Consider the following 21,884-nt stretch of genomic DNA (forward strand, 5'->3'; position numbering starts at 1 on the left):
TCCGCCACGCGGCAGGGAGACTTCGCGATGATTGTGTTGTCGCGGAGAAAGTCACCACTGTTTCATTTTCCTGCGCACCCGCTTCCCTTTTGTCTACGCGTCACTTCTCGTTATTGGGTTTGCAGAGCCCGCACCGGCCGCTTACGTCGCGACTATAGCGTTGGCGCGGCTTCTCTTACCTTCAGTTGCTTCTTTGCTTGGTCCGCAGTGGAATTTACTGGCTGCAGTTGCGCACTCGCCCCCCCCCCCCCCCCTTCCTTGTTTTCCCTCCCTCTTTCTGTTAGATGGCTAACACTTTCCTTCCTCAGGCCAGATTTCAAAGGAACAACGAATGTGTGACGACTGGGGTTAAAGAATGCATTCGACTTCATGGCTGTTAGTGGCACTGGGTAACGCACTCCCAGGGCGCACATTTTAGAACAGAGAAATCGGGCCTTTAAGGAAGAGATGAGTAATGACGTTGTATCGATTCAACAGCAGCAAGTCATATACCCACAATACAACTACCTGCGAGCATACATAAACCATGGAGAGACCTACTCAAGCACCCAACAAAATAAAGTACAACTCAAGTGGAAGCTCAATGCAGCAATTATGAAATATAGAGAACTTTGGGGCAAAATAAGTATGAAGTGGTGTCGTGAGGAATTCGGAAACGAGTAATGGTACCAGCACTAGCGTTCGTAAATGTCGATTTGTGCCTAAAACCAAACATTTTGTCGAGGTTTGTAAGGTAACCAAAGATCGGTCTATGGTTAAACCACAAATCATGCAGTGCTGGGTGACATGGGTGGTGCTTGTTTTGAAGTCAGAGAAGCGTTTTGAAGAAGTACTCAGGAGCATGGATAAAAATGACTGGCAAGTTAATGTACCTATATATATATATATATATATATATATGTATATATATATATAGCTCGAAAGCTTGGACACGGAAAGGAAGCAGAAGTCAAAGAGTCCAAGGAGGAAGAGATGAAACAGGAGTCACGAAAAAAAAAAAAACCTAGAGAAACAGTAACGGTGAATTGGATGGAAAGGGGTCAAGCAAAAAAACGACCATGGAGATTTATAGTATAGAAAGAGGGAAATCCGAAAGGAAAATCCCTACGGTGAAACAAAGGGCAGCACCTTGCTATTTCACGCCCGAGCCTGGTTGCCTAAGGCCAAGCACGCACGGGAGCAAATATTCGCAACAGGGTGAGCCACGTTCCTGCTGCAGCAAAAATTTGGAGACAACTCAGTACATCCCAGTGGAGTGCGATGGTATTCACCCAGCCGGACCCGTAGTTAACGTACGTTCACTTTCCAAAGCCGGTGGAAGCACGACATGGTCTGCAGTAGACATAAGCGAGAGAGGTTTAACGCATTGGGGGAGAAAAAGCAGGGAAGAAATTAATAAGACCGCATCTCTTATAGGCATAAATAAACAAGGTAGATATACAGGGTGTTTCAGCGAACACTTTCAAAAATTCTTAAAGGTTGCCTGTGGCAGATAGCGCAATTCTAGTTCATGAGCTGGTCTACTCGAAGAGGCGGACATTACTTTCTCAAGAAATTGAAATGCATAATCGAATAATTAACAGAAATTCACTCATTAAGTTTTTAACTAATTACCTGATGGCCCATATTGCAATTTACAAATTGTAGCCATGGAGTTCGCAAGGCGGATCCACTTAGAATTAATTCTCAGAATAACACCAGTTTCGAGATATTAATTCCCGAACTTTGCGGAGAAATGCATTGGCGTTCCAGTTAATTTTGTGCTTCAATGCATAAAGCGACGTTTTGTTTAGAACCTAACTGGAACGCCAATGCATTTCTCCGCAAAGTTCAGGAATTAATATCTTGAAACTGGTGTCATCCCGAGAATTCGTTCCAAGCGCATCCGCCTTGCGAACTCCACGGCTACAATTTGTAAATTGCAATATGGGCCATCAGGTAATTAGTTAAAAACTTAATTTGTGAATTTTTGTTAATTAGTTGATTATGCATTTCATTTTTTTGTGCAAGTAATGTCCGCCTCTTCGAGTAGACCAGCTCATTAACTAGAATTGGGCTATCTGCCACGGGCAACCTTAAATAAATTTTGAAAGTGTTCGCTGAAACACCCTGTATATAGGTTCTAAAGGAGATGGAAAAGCTTGAGGTGACAAACGAAAAAAGCTAGAGTGATAAATATCTATAGATTACTCGATTATCTTAAACAGGCTACGAGAATATTTGTCGTCGGCCGGTTTCAAAGGGAAGGCCAATAAATCATCCTCATCCTGACCAGATTTACTGCACACACAAGGGTTCTCAACAAATTGGCCAGGGGGACAGCCGGTGCTGTAGGTTAATGGTAGAGCATTGCTTGCGTAAGGTGAATGGTGAGGGTTCGCTTCCTATACCGGCGGCATAGAGTCGGTTCGTCTATTTTCATTTTGCAATTTTCCTAGTATTTATAAATTCTGAATAAATGAAAAGTTATTTCCTCCTATCTCTCGTTTGGCTTCTATGTGTGTTAATTTCGTGCGTTTGTAACTGATAAAAATTGAGCTCCTACAGGTTCTCCTTATGATTCTCGACTAACCGTTTATTCCCTTTAAGGACAGCCTCTTGGCCTAAATGTTGTCTGACAAAGCGATGACAATAATGTCCGAAACTTAAATGACGCGAAAAATTTCAACAGCAATATTGTTTTTATTAAGGTTCATGATACGGTATATATCAACTCTGAAAGAGCTGGTTTTTGTCCCCCCCCCCCCTTCCCAGTATTTCCGCAAAATTCTTTCCAATTCGTTTTACTCGTTCAATACCCTAGACTCATAAAGGCATTGCGGTCGACAATGCCGGGGGGCCAAGAAGCTTTAACGGAATGAGTTCTGTGCGCAGTGACCGGATCACCAAAGTTTCCCGGTTCTTAAGTGGTACGCATTTTGTCCACGTTAGGAGCCAGTGTGAAAAAAGCTGACTTGAGTGCTGCCACTGTGAAAGAAAAATTAAATCAGCACCGGAGGCTGAAACTCGAAACGAGCCTCTTCAAAAGCAGCACCTGCTGATTTAGCGGAAGAAGCTTACTCAACAATTTTCATGAAAACAGCAAGATGACCTCAAACATCTTGCACGGAACATCCAGGTGTTCAGGGCGGATGAAAAGAAGCACATTTGAAGCAGTGAACTGTCCTTAGCGAATTTAGACAAAAATGTTGAAATCGATTGGAAAAACAGTTTAGCACGATTGGCGATTGCGAGGTCTTGAGCGAATGCAATAAATATTGTGTTTGTTGAAGTAATTAGCTCTTAGCTAGTCTTTGTTCACAAATCTTCCCAGCAGTTGCTGTGCTTCCTGATTCACGGTGCAGTTGTGGAAAGAGCCTAACGCATATAAGAACTAGTTTTGTGAATCCGGTTTCAGATTATCTTCTTTGTCATCTTCACTTTTCTATAGCGCCACAGAAAGACTGGAATAAATTTTATACAATAGCGAGTACTGATAGAACATGATTCGCATTTGCAGTATCTTACCCTTTGCTTTTTACTTTCAGCACTATAGTAATGCCTTTATTTTTCCCTAACTTAATTTGTGGACGTTGATTTGGTAGTACGCCTATTCTGCGCACCCGGTATTGTTCCCTAATTTTACTCATCTTTGATTTACCTTTACCTAACGTTCCACTTTTTGTGCTGCAATATGCACGAAAATTTCTGCAACCTATAGCTAAACGCATGAATCATATCGCATCTATTTCAGCCGTTGAAGAGCACATCGCTAATTTAGCGAAACACATTTTCGTGCTGCGAAACCATAAATACACTGGTCCCGTTAGCCATCTACTTTGAAGAGTTTAGTTCACGGAGAGCTAACAAGAAATAAATAAAAAAACTGAGAGAGGCAGACAAAGACGCTTCTTCGTAAGCCACTGCTTGCTAAAAATTATTTTAAAGGAAAATACCCAACAACATGAAAAAATCGAAGTACAAGTTGGGAAGAATCATTTATGTCATCGCTGTCGTTTCCAAGAATCCGCCATCCTGCTTGATTCTCTAGTCCACGTTGCCCACGACGTCCAATTATCGGGCCCGCCCCGATGGTTCAGTGGTTATACAATTGTGCTGCCGAGAAAGAGGTGGGCTGGGTGCATGGCTGGGGCGGCTGTTTCTCACTGATGGCACGATGCAAACAACTCGTGCATATGGTGCTCGTGCAACCCCTTCACTCCGCTCCTCCAACCTGCATGAGAGAGAGAGAGAGAGAGAGAGGAGGGATATTGTAAATGCAAGGAAGTTAATCAGACTGAGCGTGGTCTGTAAATCTGCACTGGGGAAGGGGAAATCAAGGATGAGAAGAACTAAAGAAGGAAAATTTCTACTATGCACACAAGAGATGCACAAGCATCCATCGTTCAGTCTATCACAGGTGGTCAGATAAGTTATACGTATACTGTTTCTCTGATAGCTTGTGAGTTAATTTCGTCTAAAAGGCCTAATGTTGAAGAATAAACCAGAAACAGAAACCATTCAAGTGACATTACAGTAACGAAGACGAATGAAATTAACCAAATGTCGTTGCAAAATGTTTGCTCACGATGTATAATTGTCGAATGTTGTCACCTACACATTTTTTTTAAAAACCATGAATGACTTATACCATGGGATCCAACATCAGTTGAGTCTTCGGAAGAGTTGAATGTGCAGTGAAAGTCACGCAATATAAGAAAACAAACAGCCGTCAAAAAATCACGGGATAGAAAGTATCATTCAACCGTGGGGAACTTATAACTCTTCACGAAAAATGGAGCTAGCGCTTACACTGTATAGGAAGACACAAGAGATCGATCCCACGCCGCCGTCGCCAGGTGTAGCTGACAGTTGGACGTGATCACCGCTGTTCTGTTGACAAAAGGGCAGAGCACATACATCAGCCCTTTCTACCTAATGTGGAGAGAGGCGCGATGGACAAAAGGGCCACGGACACGGTTTCCCTAACAGTGCAGAAACGAACATTCAGCCTTCGTAAACATTGAAGGCCTTGGCAGAATTTTTTGCAATTTGAGAGAGACGATTCGCAAAGGAACAAAGATAACAACATAAACACACATGCGTTGCTGATTTCGCCGCGTTCGCAGTGAAGACGCGAGCTGACCTGCAAAAGTCTGGAGACGGCTCGCGCTCAGAATGTCTTCCACGTCATTGTAATGGGAAAATGTGCCCATCTTATAGTCTGAGAACACTGAGCATTCTAGAGGATGTGCACATGAAGGTTGCTGTTTTCCAATAACCCACACGCTTTAGAATCCTGCACCAATATTTTTACGCGTACTGACAAAGGAACGATCAGCACGTGGAGCAGACGGGGAACAAAGCGTACGCGTATGCTAGTTGCACAGTAATGAAGTTCCATATGAACTTCCTGGTATTCAGATCAATGATATCGATGATATTTTTGAACAGTATATGTACTGTTGTACTGTTTGTTGACATCCCTGCCTTCTCTTTCTTTCCTCCTCCTCCTCCCCTTGGCAAATAAACTTTGACTTTGACTTAACTTCGATAAATCTCCGAACTTGGGCGGTGTTCGAAGAGATTGCGATGAAAAACAAAATGAAAAATCAGATCAAAATTTTATGCAGTCAAATAAGACAGACATATTACGGCCTATAATATAGCTCGAGAACTTTTGTACTTGTACATGACAGACGCTTCCCAAATTTAATTTCCATGTATAAACGCAAAATAACAGGTGCTGCGGGCTGAAGCCTGGATATGCTTACTAAGACAAGCTATACACAACCCCTCTTCAGGCACTAAACTAGTCAGTTACACTACTGTGGTCAGACCGATGCTTGAATACGCACGCGTCACATGGGACCCACACTCCGACGACAGCATTAACAAGATTGAACAAATGTAGAGAAAAGCCGTTAGATTCGTTTACTCCAAGTATTCGCGGCGTGTGTTCACCTCCAAACTAATCAAAGATAACGCTATCGAGCCACCGCTATCGAGCCACCTACTTGCGCAGAAATTTTTTTAACATAAAGATCGATTGCCTAACTAATACATTACGCTTTTATTTAGCTTGAATATATAATATTTTGTTTTAATCCGGAGTGTAAACATCGAAACTATTCGTTCGTTGTCTTTCGACGCTGAAAAAATCATTGAATTTGAAGTGCTACAGTATCCGCAGTGCCAAGGAAGGGGTCTCCTCTAATACAAGCTTAACAGCGATAGGTGCGTAATATACACGGAGGAAAAGACAACCTCGTGGATGAGACAAATGAGAAATTAAAAAGAAGAAAAGCTTAGGCCGTTGACTGTAAGTTATTGCAGAGCAGTTCCAGAAACGCGCAAAGCGATAGTGGATGGGATGGAGGAGTAGCTTGAATGAATCAGTCTTTCGAACACGGGACGGTCTGCAGCGATTCAGAGCTTCTGAAGTGCACCGAACGTAATCTGTACAGATGGCCCTCAGTACGGTGAGGGGCTCCGAGGGCAAGATAGGTTGCTCCGGAGGTGTTATTCAAATGAACAAGAACAGAAGATGTCAAATGCAAGAGGCGCAGGAAATAATGCGTCAACTCGAGCGCAAATAAGAAAAAAAAAAGTCGGCATCGAACGGAAGGTTGGAAGTGCATATTCCCTGCGCCGCGCGAGAGAGGCCCAGATGAGTTCTCGAAGTAAACGAGGCGTGCTGAGTGCTTCGTACCCGGAGATGTCAGAGCATCTTTTGTTAACTTGTTGATGCTTTTATTGTAGTATTTTTCTTGCCATACGTTTGAGGTGGTTGACGCAAGAGAGATACAGTAAGGAGCACGAAACGCAAGGAAGACGCGACTTATAAAAAGTTAGAAGAATTGAAGTGCATGCAATCTTAAATTGGCTGTAAGGTGTAAAGTGCACACACACACACGCACAAAAAGGGCTCCTGAAAAGATAAATTAAATTTTACATTTGAGCCGTCCTAGTGACAAAGAGGAATGTCATTCCTGAAGAAGTCCGCGGATTACACGCAAAATGCCTCGAGCGGCCAGTCGCGCGGCAATTTTGCGTATATTCGCGGGCTTCTTTCACGCTCGGAAAAGCACTTTCATGTAGCACGTACTGAGCAACAGAAAGCTGTATCCGGAGTTTTTCATGTTGCTCTACAATTTTCTCATTGACAATTTTCATTTGATTATCATATTTAGAAGTTGATTATTTAAGACTAATTAGGTAATTAGGCGGAGTGCAAAAACTAATCCGAGTATCTCCAAGCGACAGCCAACAACATTACCTTGGTTCTTGATAGCTACGTCCCATTTGCGTATTTTTTAAATTTTGGCGCATAATAGTATAGACACCCTGTATAACGTATGGCGTCAGATCTTGATATATATGAGGAACCAAAGGATACCGAGTTGCAGTTAAAGGAATACAATTATCTTGTTACGGAGAGTATTTACGTGGGAATTGGAAAAGCACCGAGCAAGTCCAGACCCACTCGATAAAACGGCTCGGTTGGAACGTCAACTGGCTGAAGGAAACCAGCAGGTTGAGTCGCAATATTTTAACCCAAACGCGATCATACGTTATTGCATAATACCCTGCAAACCAGCCTTGCTGCAGTGAAAGTTCGGATATCGAGAGCCATATTATAGCTATAGTCTGACGGTATAGCTTAAAGCAATATGATACTCCTTCAAGCTTTCCCCAATGTTTTCGTCTTGTCCACATCATAAGGACCGAGCTTCACTGTGTTATCTGAACGCTAATATGTAATGTGATGACTGCGTTATTTATGGTGCGTCCTGAACGTGACGCAAACATCACCAGACCGCCAACAGCGTTGCCCATATAGAGATAATGTTACTTCTGTTAGTTGGGTTCTTTTAGTCGTTGACTGCATAAACATGATTGTTTCGTAAGAGCCCAGACTTGTAATGGTAAGAGTTTTGTAAGTTCCCGTTTCATTTTTGATTAATTCAAATCGCTGTGCCTGAGGGGCTTTGTTTGTGCTGACATCCTATAGTCCCGTCCATGCAGGAATATTGCTTTGCCTCACGTATCTTCCGAATGGTATGAACGGTACCTTCAATAATAAACCAATATGTTAAAATATTGCAAACTGAGTGCTCTCTACAGTCGTCCACACGCTTGGTTCAGTTTCCCGAAATTGTCCCTTGCGTTATTCTGATATTCTATGACCAGCAATCTATATTTGTCTGTATTGGTACATCTGACTCTGTTAACTCTGTTAACTGTTCACATTTAAAGGTGCTTTGACTTGAAGTCAGCGTAACCGAGAGGCTGGTGCTCTGAGGATAAGTTCTTATTTCGTTACAATTTAGGATAGATATGATCGTTCGGTTCTGAAAACAGGCGTCCCATCGTGGAAACATTTCTCCCGTGACGTTCAGTGGCAGCTCAAAGGCAGTGCAGTGTGCTGTAGTATCCGGCATTGCGATGGAATTGGCATCCTGTTGTATCACTGTATTAAGCTACAGGTTTCTTTTTTCTAAATATTAGGGTTGTTAGCCTTGCGTGTAGGTGCAGATGCATTGGTACAAATTGCACGTCAAGACGGGACACGAGGTTATAAAGAAAACAGACCATTTATTTTTTATATTTTATTTTGCAGCTGAGCGAGCACGAAAAACAAATATTCACTTTTATCTTCTATAATGCGCTATACGGAAGTTGAAACGATAGTTCGAGATAGCCTATGGCAAAATGGAGACTTCTTCATTGCCAGATACGTTTTCTTTCAGCCAAGACTACTGCCGAGGCACGTTCGCGCAAAAATCCGCCAATCGCGCTAAAGTTCGCTCCAGAAAGGGTCACGCCGGGGATAACCGGCCCGCCACTTTTAGCGGCCGTCTCACATAGGCGGCAAAGACGGCGCCTCTTTCGAGCCGGGGCTCTGGGAAAGCTCACCCTTTCGACCGAGAGATACGGTTCATCCGAGCATTCATCGCCCACTTTCTCCACCGTTCTCTTCGCTTCACTCTCCGCTGCTCGTCGTGCTCGGGGAAGGGTGGCTGAGACAAGGTACCTACACAAGGCCATCGATTCGGCGCTCTCGTTTCGCGGCGTAGGGCCAGCCTGAACCGTTCGTCTTCCATCTCGCCGAAACCTCGCTCCTTGTACCGGCCGAGCCCCGCTCATTTGTAGCCCCCCTTCCATTTTTACCCTTTTCTCCACGGGGCCGCAGCTCCGCGTCACGTCTACGCCAAGAGGAGAAGGCCGGCCAGAGAGCGTCCGTCGCCCGCTCGGAGGCTAGAGAGGCCCCTCTTCTCCGAGATGCTGGAGCAAGCCGCAGCAGCATCTCGCAGCGGGAATAAGAAACCAGCGGTGCAAGGCAGCCACTGGAGCGGAGTGAGCAAGGGAGAAAGCGGGAGAGAGGGCAGTAGGAGCTGCCCGTTCCGCGGTGTCCGCGGGACTGGGCCCCTCCTTTCTTCCATTCCCGATTCCCCTCTTCCTGCTTCACTTTCCCGCCCTCGGTACGGCTGCCGGCGGGCCCCGTTCGTCGTCGTCGTCCCTTGCGCGGGTTGAGCGAAGCGTCGCACGCGCGCCGTTGGTGTTTGCTTTTGCGCTGACGTCGCCGCGAACTCGCATCACGCTCGGCCGAATCGCGGAGCGTGGCTCCGGCCGTCCCGATGACGGGAGGCTTCTCCCCGATTTCCTCTCTGCCGATGGGAGGACGGCTGGCGGGCGTGCGAGCGGGTGAGCGAACGAAAGGAAAGGGCGCTGGTTGGCACGACTCCGCGGCTGACACGAGCTGTCTCGGGGAGAGGTCGACGGTATACGACGACATCGACGTTTTAGTAAAGAGCCGAGTGTCGACGGCTGCTGTCTCCGCGTGAGTGCTGACTTCGAGAGCAGTGCGTGCGGAATATAGGCAGACTGACAAATGGCGTAGGCATTCGTATACTTATCGCGTGAAAATATGCATCTCCAGAAGGACAAAAACTCGAAATTTCGGTCTGAGCACGCGAGAGAAATTCCGCCACGCGATTGGCGAGGGATGAATCTGGGGAACTGAAGGGCTAGAGTTTATTCGCAGATTTCTTTAATGCGAATTCTCTGCCAAGTAAACTTAACGTCCGTAGTAATTGACCACTCGTGATTATTACAGGCAACCAAATTCATATTACCCTCCAATCGCAATAAAAGAAAACCCTACATTAGAAACATTTTTTTTTAAAATGAACCCATTATTGGAGAGATTTGCTTCCGCAACTTGCGGCTTTTTGAAGACTAGGTCTTTTTTTGGTGACTTCACATGGGTTTTGTGTAGGGGGGTTCTGGGTATCTATCTGGCCCCTTGGCAATAAAACAAGTGTTTTGCCCCAACGTCGCAGCGAGTGGCAAAAGGCATCTAGATGTGGGTCTCAACGAAGCAAGAAGGGACAATTAGTCGCAGAGTAGGGAAAATAATTATACGGGCGTAATGAGCGCCAATACATTACAAAGTAAGCTATATAGTAGCATAGACTACACTGTCTCAGGGATGTGCGCACCTTGCCTCTTGGGTAAAAAAGAAATAGAGAGGCGTCTCAATCAAAGTTGACGCTAGAGAACACAGCACCCACGTACATACATGTGCGTAAAAAGAGGCAGACCCAAACAACTTCGATTCAAGCTATTTGTCCTGCAGTGTCAGCGAGCGCGAGCTACTTTCGTGCCACAATATGTTTTATTCATACGTTAGTATTAAGGCTCTCAAAGTGGAGAAACGTGTGTGGATGTGCAGTATCAGACGCCGGTCACGAGGTAGATGTAATGAGGGAATGAGCTACCTAAGCTTAGCGTATATATATATATATATATATATATATATATATATATATATATATGAAGTGTGTGCGAATATCATAATATTCGAATACGAATGGAACAAAACTACGAAACTACTTAGTTTTGAATATCGAATAATGATACGCACTTGCATTTAATTGAAAGTTGAGTTAATTTGTTATGTTGGAACGTGGAAATTGCATTGTCAATATTGAAGAACTAGACTATACTAAGCCGTTATATTGAATCATTGTGTGTTTAGGTCATGTTAACGTGGAAAATTTAGTAATTCCCACTAGCTGTCCTCGCCAGCCTGTGCCTTATTATACCGCATCAAATGCCCGTAAACTCGGAGGCATGTCACGCTGTGCCCGTTGTCACTCATCGCACTTGCTGTCAAGCAATAAACTCAGAAGTGGGGGTGGCGCTGCAAAAAAAGCGCACCCTCGCAGTCCGCGAACCCGCTCCTCTTGCTACTGAAAGACTGGCTTTTTCGCAAAATTTAATCGTTCAGCGGCTAAGTATGTATTTACAGGCGAAATTTCTCTAGTAGCACGAATGCACCACAATATTCGGCGCAAGATCGCCCTAATATTGTTAGATTACATGGACACGAATGCGAAGAAGTGTGTGTGCTCCCGCACAACCACCAATACATTCGATTTCATTCCACTGTTTGTATCCGACCAAATAATGAAACATTTTCAGGATCTATTTTTCGAATCAAATATGAATATGAAATACGTAACATTCGATACCCCTAATATATATATATATATATATATATATATATATAGTGCAAATAGCGGTGCTCTGCTCCGGGCCATCGTAAGTTTCACTTCCCCCCTCGAAGAGGGAGGACGTGTGTCGCGTGAGGTCCTGAAATACACTTTTCATGTGGCGAACGATGCGGGACCTGAAACGTGCAACGTTATGCTCACGGATTTCCCTTGCACTTAACGCTAAATCCGCACTAAATTTTTGACATCTTTTTCATCCATATTTGTGAAATTTAGGTTTCCATAAACTGCATTGTACTTCAATAAATTACGGTCAGTCTTGGTGTTGTCATCGTGCAATTTTATTGTGCCGCTATTATAAATAATGCACGTGCAGATCAGGTGTTGTTTTCGTGCTAATTTACACTGCTTGCACTGTTCCTCGCGGATGAGTTTGTCGACTTGAGGTTCTTTACCGTGTCGCTAATCTAAGTAGACGAGCGTTTACACCCCCCCCCCCCCCCCCCCCTTGGAACCTTTACACTTGATCCCCGCGCTAAATCTACTCCACGTTTAATCTATCCCTCCGGCAGTGGGTACGGCGTGTTCGGACTGGACGACAACTATTTGTTTCACACTCGCAGTGCTGCTGCACGGCCCGTCGACTGTGCCCCACGGCACTTTCCTCGCCTGGGCCTCCTCTTCGCACGCTTCCGGCGGCAGCAACAACAACGGAATAAGCGGCGGCAACGTGCAGGGCCCGCAGCTCACGAGCGAGCTGCCGTCCCGGCTGCTCTTCTCCAACTCGTCCGGCGGCAGCTTGCCGTGCTCGGCCACGGGGCAGCCGGCGCCGACGATTCGCTGGCTCACCGAGGACGGAGACGAGGCGGCCGACGTGCCCCGGCTGAGACACGTGCGCCAGGGGGACGGGTCCCTGGTGTTCCTGCCCTTCCGCGCCGACCAGTTCCGCCGGGATGTGCACGAGGCCCGGTACCGGTGCTCGGCCAGCAACGCCATCGGCACGGTGGTCAGCCCGCAGGTCCACGTCACCGCTGGTGAGTGGAGACTTTCGTATACACGCGCCGAGCTTGCTGGAGAGCTAATGCGACCGAATCTGTCCTTGCCGCGTGCTTCCGTAGCAGTTTGCGAAAGACTATGAGTTGTTCCTGGCAACGGGGCGGTTCTATCAGAGCCTGGGTGGTGCCTTTTGATGAACCTTCCTATATCTTGCAAACGTCCGCAGAACCTATTTTCCATTTTAAAGGTCCTTGTGCTTCAAGGTGTCAATTATTTTGACCACTCTCTGTGATCTTCAAGCCTCCCGGTTAACTCGGGTGGTAGAGTGACCGCCACGGAAAGACGTATGTCCGGAGTTTTATCACCGACCCACGACTATTTTGTCCTCAACTGCGTCGCTTACCTTACTGAGAAACCTGATTTGAGTTTCCTTTGTGTCTTCGTGCTACAGTTAGACGGATGACAACCTTTCTTTTTTGCGAACATTCCTCTGCCTTCCGTGTTTCCGCAGAACTCATCTGCCAGACCCTGGGTGAGTAACGCGCTCATCACTCAGCGCTGAGATGAGTTGCCTAAAAATACGGCAAATTGAGCACAACTTCAGCAAATTAGTTACGGGACCATATAATTTGATGCACGTCGTAGAATATGGATCCCCTTCAATTGTATTTGCCACCAGGCACAGAGAGGACACCTTTGTAAACAGTATACGCGTTTCATTGATTGTAGCAGAAAGTAAAAGAAAAATACCTTAAGTCTGTTGTCATCGTGTCATCTTTTGTGTTAATGCGAAACTGCTGTGAGGAACAAATATGCTAGTGCACTGACTATTCGCACGCCGGGATATAGGCTTGCATCTTTGTCGGAATGCCGAATATTAAAATTAGCGGTGCTTCCGCTTGATTGTGGAGCGAGTGAACTTGAAAGGCTACTATTTCTGATCACGCGTTCGTGGAGCACATGCGACCATCACGTCGACGGGACACCTGATATCCTGGAACCCTCTTTTCAATTAGCACCAGCGCGTTTCACTGAAGACAAAAGCCGAACCCTATTTACGACGCACTTCGACCTTTCGCAGTGAAAAATAAAGAAAGAAGGCACAGCTGAAAGAGAGAAGCGTTGTTCAGTTGAGTGCGTTGTAGCCCAGCTTTTAGTCATTTGCGTTGTAGCTGCGACGAGACCGGGCTTCCGGTTTCCGGTTCCGGAAGTAAAGCAGCCCTCGGCAAGCATTTGTCTAGTTCACATCATCGTTGTCGTTCGGCCGTTGTTTGTGCCAGTTCAGCCCATGGAGGCTTCATCCTAATAAAAGCTCCATGTCACGTCGTCTCGCGTATCGCTTTTTTTCTTCTTCTCTCTGCTACGAGTCTTTTAGCAGTTCCCTTCCGTCTACTCTATCACAGACCACACCATTGTGCCCGCGGCCGAGCTCGCCGCTCGTGCTTCTGACTACTTGGGAGTCGGATTTCCCCGCAAGGTGAGAGCAGGCTGTCGACGCTAGCTAGCTTTCGCGGGATGCTGCAATTAGCTGATGGCGCTGCACGGCGTACTTGCATAATGTCTGAGCGCGGCCGAGTTTCCAATAAGCGCTAGCGTGTTTCCGCGAAACATGAAAAAAAAAAAATGTAAACGCGGACCGGCGCCATACGGCAGGGGTATCAGTCGATAACATACAGCCGCTTAACAGGAAGTCGCCGCATTTCGGTGCCTGTCACCGTCCCATTATGAAGGTATTTGACTGCGAAAACAAGTATCGTTCGCGTGTAGCTCTTGAACTCGGCAGCAGTTTCCTATAGTAATCGTTCTGGTCTGGCGCAACAGAGAGATGCCTACGAAGCTCCACACGATGATGCCTGCATTTGTATACGTTTGGAAGTGTGGCTCTCCTAGCTACACGTCACCACATTAACAACAGCCCATGCGAGAACCATTCAACAAACGCAATGAGCCTCTTAGCAGAATTCTTCGCCTTCCGCTCGCGTATTGTAGGGCTTAAAATATTTTTCTTTACTGATTTGGTCCTGAGGCAAAAGTGTGGCAGCGTGCTAATCCTCCTAAAGAAAAGCAGCCCAGCGTGCCGCGATCGTAGCCTAATAAGAAAGCCAATGCCCCCGTTGAAATCTCAATGTCGGAATAAATATAATCGCGCCAAGCGATACCCGCGTTGCCAGTTGAAAAACATTTGCTGACGTTCCACCCACGTGATGCCACAGCTGAAGATATACCATCCCCTTATTATTGTGGAATTGGTGCGGCGTGCCAGCGTAATTTACCCCACACACAGAATGAATTAGATTTCACCACGCTGGAGGGAGCGATGCTAATGTGGCCCCCCGTAAATGACTTTACAGCGTCTGTTTGCGCATCAAAGCCAATTGACGACGACGGTGTACACAAACAAGTATATGCGGGAGGTGCGGTACCGAGACGCTCCTTCAATCGTGGGCTTCCGACAGGGAGCCGGCACTGTGTCGTTCAGAGTGAAAATTTCATTTCCACACCTTCTAATCACGCTATAGTCATATAGCGTCATTTCACTGCGTGTAACGAACGCGACGCCTTCTCAGCTGATTGGCGCGATGATGAATGAGACCTCATTCTCGCATGGCTTCGTACCGCAGTTCGCCTTGTGATCGCTCGTCTCGTCGAGTGCTACGATGTTTCACATATCTGCAGAGCGCTGTTGTGAGTAGCGCTTCCCTGCTAGCCGTATTTCCGTTCCGCTTTCTACCGCTGACCGTTACGTCGGCACGACAATCCGCACACACACGCGCACCCAAGCGGTCACTCTCGTACTTGTGGCCTCTATACAATTACCGAAAATCCTAAGATTGAAACAATAAAAAACAAAAAACTCAAAGTTTAGAGCTAAGGCGTTTGCTATAGTTAAGCAAAAGCACATCGTTTCTCGGGACTTACTTCGCCGCAGGCGTAACGTGGATAAACAGCTTAAGCGTTTCTTTAACGGCTTCGGCTGGCCCAGTCAGGAGACGATAAATGAAAGAAAACAAAGGCTAGCTGCTCTCATGCAAGGCTTTTGTGTCACGCAATTAATTCGACGGACGTTTATCGGATTATAATATATCGGCGGGGGGGGCATCGGAAGAAGGTTTGCGTTCTCTGTTATGGGCTTTCTGCGGCGAACGCGTCATCCTATTGGAGATATTCAAGATTTTATCAGTCTTACGTAACGTCCACCTTATTATGTGAACACTTGAGAAACACCATTTATCAAAGTGCAGTAGTAAACGCATTTTATAAGACACGGCAATTTGAGAATAACAAGGAGCCAGGAAACAACGATGGCAGTCAAAAACAGCAGCTGCTAGATATTTTGATTTGCTCTGTTTTATGGAAACGTACTAGAAAAAGCAGCAAACTGAAAAAGAATAATGTCATGAATTCTCATAACGGGTACCTTATTGAGCCTGTCTCATAGGGTAGATAGCAAACTGGATTCGCGTCTGCCGAACCTCTCGTGCATTTTCTTTCTTCGCGGTCTCGCCCTCTCAAAGCATATTGACCGCAATATTCTACAGCTTGTTGAGAATCCAAATTGAAATATCTACTAAAATTGCTTCGGTTTCGATAATCATTACAAAATTCAATTAACTATAATAAGCAGTTGCCGTATGAAGTCATGTGATAATCCGCCATTGTGCAGGTAATACGACAACTAAAAGATTATGCAGACTATGCTAAATATGTCGACGTTGCGGCATGTTACATTTATTGTAGATAATATGTTAGGTTGTGTATATATCATGTAGCATGCAGTGAGAAAATCTTTGATGCAAGAGAAAAGACACTAGGAGGAACAAGTGGGAATATACCCTTATTTGCTTCTTGTTTAACTGAACTTTCAAATGAATTTGTGTTGATACTTTATACCCCCGTGTCCTTAGACTTAGGCGCATGTTAAAGAACCCCAGGTGGTCCAAATTAATCCGGAGACCTCCAGAGAGGGCCCACGACATCGTAAAGGACTTCACCTCCCGGTGCCATCGTGGGCGGAGCCACCGACCTGACCTGAGGGAGCCTTCGGCTCCCCGGGCCACAGTTTCTCAGGACCAAATAAAGTTCTTGTCACCGTCACCTCCACTGAGGTGTGCCTCATAATCAGATCGTGGATCTGTCATATAAAACCCAATCATTTTTTTATTACCCCAGTTCCTCTTATTTGTTTCCAAATTTTCTTCACGTGGCGTTGATGATGATGAAATAAAGAAATATGTCATTTTAGAACTCCGCTGGAGGATGGAATAGAGGCTCACTATATATTGTGAGACAGCTGTCACCTAGGCACTTTATTCAGCAGGGTCGCGCGCTGTAGAGAATGACGCTGACCATGATGATGAAGATATACAGATAAAAAAGATGAAGGGTGAATATAATTCTCAAAATATCTTCAATATGCTCGTACGTTGGGCAAATTGTACAGCACTCAGGCGAATAACGTTGAAAAGACTACTTCAAGGAGAAACATAAAGCCTGTACGGAAACAAGGAACACCATAAATAAGTACGTTATTGTATCAGAAAAAATAAAGACTGCAGTTGGTGTTCACGTAGCGCTGCTTCCCACTTCTAAAAGCACAGGCAAATGCCGGCAGAGAAAACACGCCGCCGACTCAGCAATTTGTGCCACGAGAAGAAAACAAACGGGCTTGCATTATCAGCGGCACTGGATGAAGCAACTGCGTACGCTGCGAGAACACGTTACTTTCATCCTTTTCTCTTCTTTCTTTGATTCATTTCGTTGCTTAGCTTTTCCTGTTAGCTTCGCCTACATAAGCACTAACCTATCGGTCACGTGTTCTGCCTCTTTAATTTAACCCGATTGTTCTCGTTCTCTCCTTTAATTTCCCCGCTTTTCGCCGCTCCCCCCCCCCCCTTTTTTTTTTTTTGCCATGGGACCCCACGTCGCATCTGTGGCTGCAACTGCAGCCGATGACGTCCCTGGAGTCCTTGCATCTGCTAGAGCTTCTCTTCATGTTATTTTTTTTCTTTGCGGTTGCACATTTCTCTTATTCTGCGAAAGTTATCGTTCCTAGCAGGCCAGTTGCATTTTCTGCGAGCTTCCGCTCAGCCCTAACTCAGGCCCTTCAGCCTACAGGTTTCATTTCGCGTTCTTTTCTTGGCGAAGCACTCCTTCCAAGGCGCTCTCTTGAGGGACCCCTTTTGCGCCATGGGTGGATCCTTTAGAAGAAGGCCCAAGAAAAATGAAAAGCTCTTCTTTTTCAGCGTCTGTATAAATCAGTAGCTCGCAAAGAAAAGAAAAAGGCCAACGCTGAACCTAACACTGCACAAGGACAAAGCCGGGTGCCTTCGTTGATGTCTGAAACAAATCCGCCCTCCACGACGCTGAACCTCAATTCGCTGCAACGACTGTCGCTGCATCTGTTCTCCCGCATAACGTTTGTTTGTCTGTTTGCATCACAACTCTTATCTGAGTCCTCCTTGCGCGCAACTTATTGTTTACGCTTTAGGCCCTCGGAAAAGCGGAGTCGCTCCCGTCTCTCGCACAGTATGCGTGGTTCGGCAAAATTGGAAACGCGGCCATGCGCGAGCGTTTTTGCATCGAGAACACCAACCGCTATGCGAGGCAGCATCGGCTATCAGTGATGGTAAATCCGAAAACACATATCTATAAACGCAAGAACTTGGACTTGGACCGACGGGAGAGCGAACGTAATCTGCAAGAAAAATAAATTGAACGCCCGCTTGCTTACTTGATTTGACCTCTGTCCACTGCTGCCTTGTTCTTGGCTGCTTGGTGTTACACTTAACAGGAAAACAAGAAAGGAATTTGGGAACGAGGTGTCATGTTAGCGATGTAATCTTTGTGCGCTGAGTTGAGCGCGGCTTCTGCTTCCTGCACTTTTTGGAGGCTTTGATTTGGGTGCACACTTTTCCTCTGCGAACAAAGCCATAATACATACCGAGATTTTAATTCATACGTATATTTTCTATCTCTTCTTCTGCCATTGTGGGTGTTCTGCTGTTGCTGAGACAACTTCCCATGGTATAAAAGATAATTCATGCAGTATTTGGCGGTTTCTGAATAGGCGCAAACAAGCATAAGGTTCCCCTAGCAAATAGCACCTCCCATCGCAAAAAAGGTTTGGCTTCTCACTTGACGTAACTGAAAATTCTACGGATAGCTCGGGTGCCTTGGCTTTGGTGCTTGCAAACACCCGTAACCTCAATTTTTAAGCATAGGGCGGGAAGCTTTGCATCAAGCAACATGGCATGGCGGCACCCATCGAAGCGACGGATATGGACTATAGAGCCAAATCTGATTCGATTTCTGAGTAACTTTTGATGGTCGTAAGAAAAAAAATAAGCTTGCTTTCTCTCGCCCCATATATAACAAAATGGTGAATCAACGCGCTTATCGCTGACAGTGTGGTCAGCTGACAGTGCAAGATGTCGTCGGCCTAAAGTAGTAAGATCTCCGCTGGCGTACGCTAATCTTCACTGCCTTCGGTGCAGACGTATACGTCAAATAAAAAGAATTTATTTAATTTGTGCCTGATTGGCAATTATACTTCAGCTAAAGTTGTAAGCGTGTAACAAGTGTACGCATTATAATAATTCGCGGCTTTGTTTATTATAAGCACTATATTTATTTATTTCCTTGAATAGCCGTACAATGAAGGCTCTGCAAGTGTGCTATGCTAACACAAGCCGGCAATCTTATCGTAAAGGCATCGTGGCACCATGGGGAACGCAAGGCGGTCACGGTTTTGGGCACTTTAGGCTTTGCAACTCGTAAGCTTGCGGTCCCTATTCTAAACCTTCCTATTTATATACGAGTCGTATAAGTAGAATGCATTGCTTGCCGCGTGCGCGAAGGTAGCATGTACGTTTTACTCCTTCAGTGGATTCGTATGGCCCGGCTGAGCACGGCCGCGCGGACCATATTTTGAAAGCGATATGCGATGGGTACAGAGTCTAGAAGCGCCAAGGGCTGATAGCTTCGTGTGCGCTGTGTTCTCGCCGCTTAGTTCACCTTGAAGCTAGAAAGTCAATTCGCTGGCTGCTGCAGCCACTCTTCCTCACGCCAGCGTTTTGGCAGCGAGTGGCCGCAGTCATCGAATGAATGCGTGTGACGCCACGCTTGCTAATTGAGTGAGAAAGGGGATGTTTACAAGTTTATGCGGCCGATACAATGGCTATCCTTACTTCGTATAGCTGTCAAATTATTTGCTATTGCAATCGTGGCTCCGCCATTCGGGCGAAACTGCGACTTTCTTAATTTTTCGTATACGCTTTATTTATCAGCCTTAAGAAATAAACGGACAAAATGTAAAATAACTGGCTGAAACCTTGCCAGTTTTAGGTTTCCTTCAATAATGTCTAAGTTGGTTTGATAGCATGCCATTCAGAGCAGTAAATAAATACAACATAGCTTATTGCAAATAATTAATTAATTGAATCGCATCAATCAAAGATATTATTACTGACGGCTGCTCTACTTGATTTTGAACCGTACGCATTTGGTTATCTTCCCGTAGAATGACCCTTCGTTTTTAAAAATGCGATGCATGTCAGCTGGGATACGCTGTTTATTTCGGCCCTACAAGACGTCCAGTGCGGATGTAATTGCAGGAGGTTGCACTAACGGAAAAAAATCTTCTGTAATTGAGCACACTGTCATTATCTATTGTAAACTTAACATAAGTGAATATCTGCGTCTTATTCTCTCATTGTGCAAGCGCCAAGTAGAAGAGTACACTTAATTCAGAACAGCGCACAGAGAAAGACAATTTACGAAAGAAACGAACATGCACACAGTGATTTCTTTCATTCTGTATCTCTTTGTGCGGTGCTCTTATCCAAACATAAAGAATGAACTCGTGCCAATATTCCACTTACAATACCAGGGCGATACTCTATAATCTCGAAGCACACTCGGGAGGTCGCTGAAACAATTACGTCTATTCGAGAAACACGTACGAGATCAAGAACATGAAATAATATAGTTTCCTTGGAAAGCCTCATAAGAACAATGGCCGTTGACGTACGTAATCGAGAAGTCGAGAAATTAGAATATAAACCGCCAAGGCGAATAATTGCGATGTTGATGAATAAGACAGGAGATGCAAGCCGAAACAGCGTGTATTAAACTCTGAAACCAAGAAATCGACATACACCAAGGGAAGATATCAAAACTGGGAGTGCTCCTCCTTTCTCTGAGGAAACCTCTCATACATAAAAAAAAGTGTATAATGCAATGCAGCATAGCAAAATACGCCGCACAATGAACGTCGTACGCGTCGTCAAAGAGGCTTTCGTTGAAATGAATACCTACACTGTATAACGGTGCGCCGAAAAAATGAAGCAGTCTCCACCTACTTTGTCTCTGCTTCTTGTCCGTATCGCGTGCCTTCATTCTTACTCTTGTTTCCCACGTTTCGAGGCTGCAAAAACCGAATGTTCGAGACAAAGCGAAGGCGTACACCGGAAAAGTTACGCCGAACCGTAAAGTGCAATGCACCGTGCACTACCGAGTCGCTAATGCACAAAGATAAAACGCCTTCTGAATGAATGGAATTGAGATGCGGCAACGAAATAACGCCATGCTGCCTCCATGCCAAGAACAGTTCCTATACAGGGAGGTAACCGAAAGTGCTCGCACTTGCTCGCGCGCTGCCTTCCCACGGATAGGATGGCCAGGGCACTGTAGATGCAACGATGAAGAAATAATAGCGAAATGTACGCTGAAACATACACTCTCTGCTTCGAAAAGAAAAAAAAAGATTCAGGCACGCAGTCAAGAATGGGAACAAGACCAGAGAACAGAGATAAGGCTAGTGCAGACGCAGTCGGAGACAGGCGTTGTCGGTATGCGGCGGGCGGAAGAGAGCGCAGCTTGGGCCGTGGAGGAGAATAGAATCTAATTCTCTTACGGTTCTCTGGCAAATTTCTTAAAATGCAGCCGGCAAATTTGATTTATTCCTCGACTCGCCCGTGCGAAGGAGACGAGATGGTTGCCAGATGCGCAGGGCAGGGAGATTGAGAATGCAAGAGCAACGCGAGGGCGTTTTCGTTTGTCGTGAGCGCTTCCTTTGGGGTGCACCTCTTGCGAATGGTGGGGGATGGGGTGACGCGAGCTTCACTCAAATTGCTTCGCACTCTTTGTATCAAACGCTTGTTTTAGTTCTCTCGACAATGTTCGTAAGCGACGTAGTCGCATTTGTTGATGAACCTCAGGGGTAATGTTCTCACTGATGGCTTTTGCTCCACTAAAGTTGTTGGACGGCGCGCTCCCGTTCGCCACGGATCCGATCAGCGTATTGGTACAGAATATTGCTTTGTGCGTATTAACCAAATATGTGCCGGCACTCGAACAGCGGCAGCGTCGTGTAAGGAAATACGTAGG

General features: G+C 45.6%; 1 protein-coding gene across 1 annotated transcript in view; it reads left to right on the forward strand.

The window, feature by feature from the left end:
* LOC119448681 (Down syndrome cell adhesion molecule-like protein Dscam2) overlaps positions 1 to 21,884 on the forward strand; it is a 251,508-nt gene that overhangs the window by 38,312 nt on the left and 191,312 nt on the right. The window contains exon 2 of the mRNA XM_049665697.1: positions 12,125 to 12,535. Within this exon, the coding sequence (XP_049521654.1) occupies positions 12,125 to 12,535 (411 nt within the window). The remainder of the gene's footprint in view (positions 1 to 12,124; positions 12,536 to 21,884) is intronic.

Source organism: Dermacentor silvarum, chromosome 4 (genome assembly GCF_013339745.2).
Source record: "Dermacentor silvarum isolate Dsil-2018 chromosome 4, BIME_Dsil_1.4, whole genome shotgun sequence".
Classification (NCBI taxonomy): Eukaryota; Metazoa; Arthropoda; class Arachnida; order Ixodida; family Ixodidae; genus Dermacentor; species Dermacentor silvarum.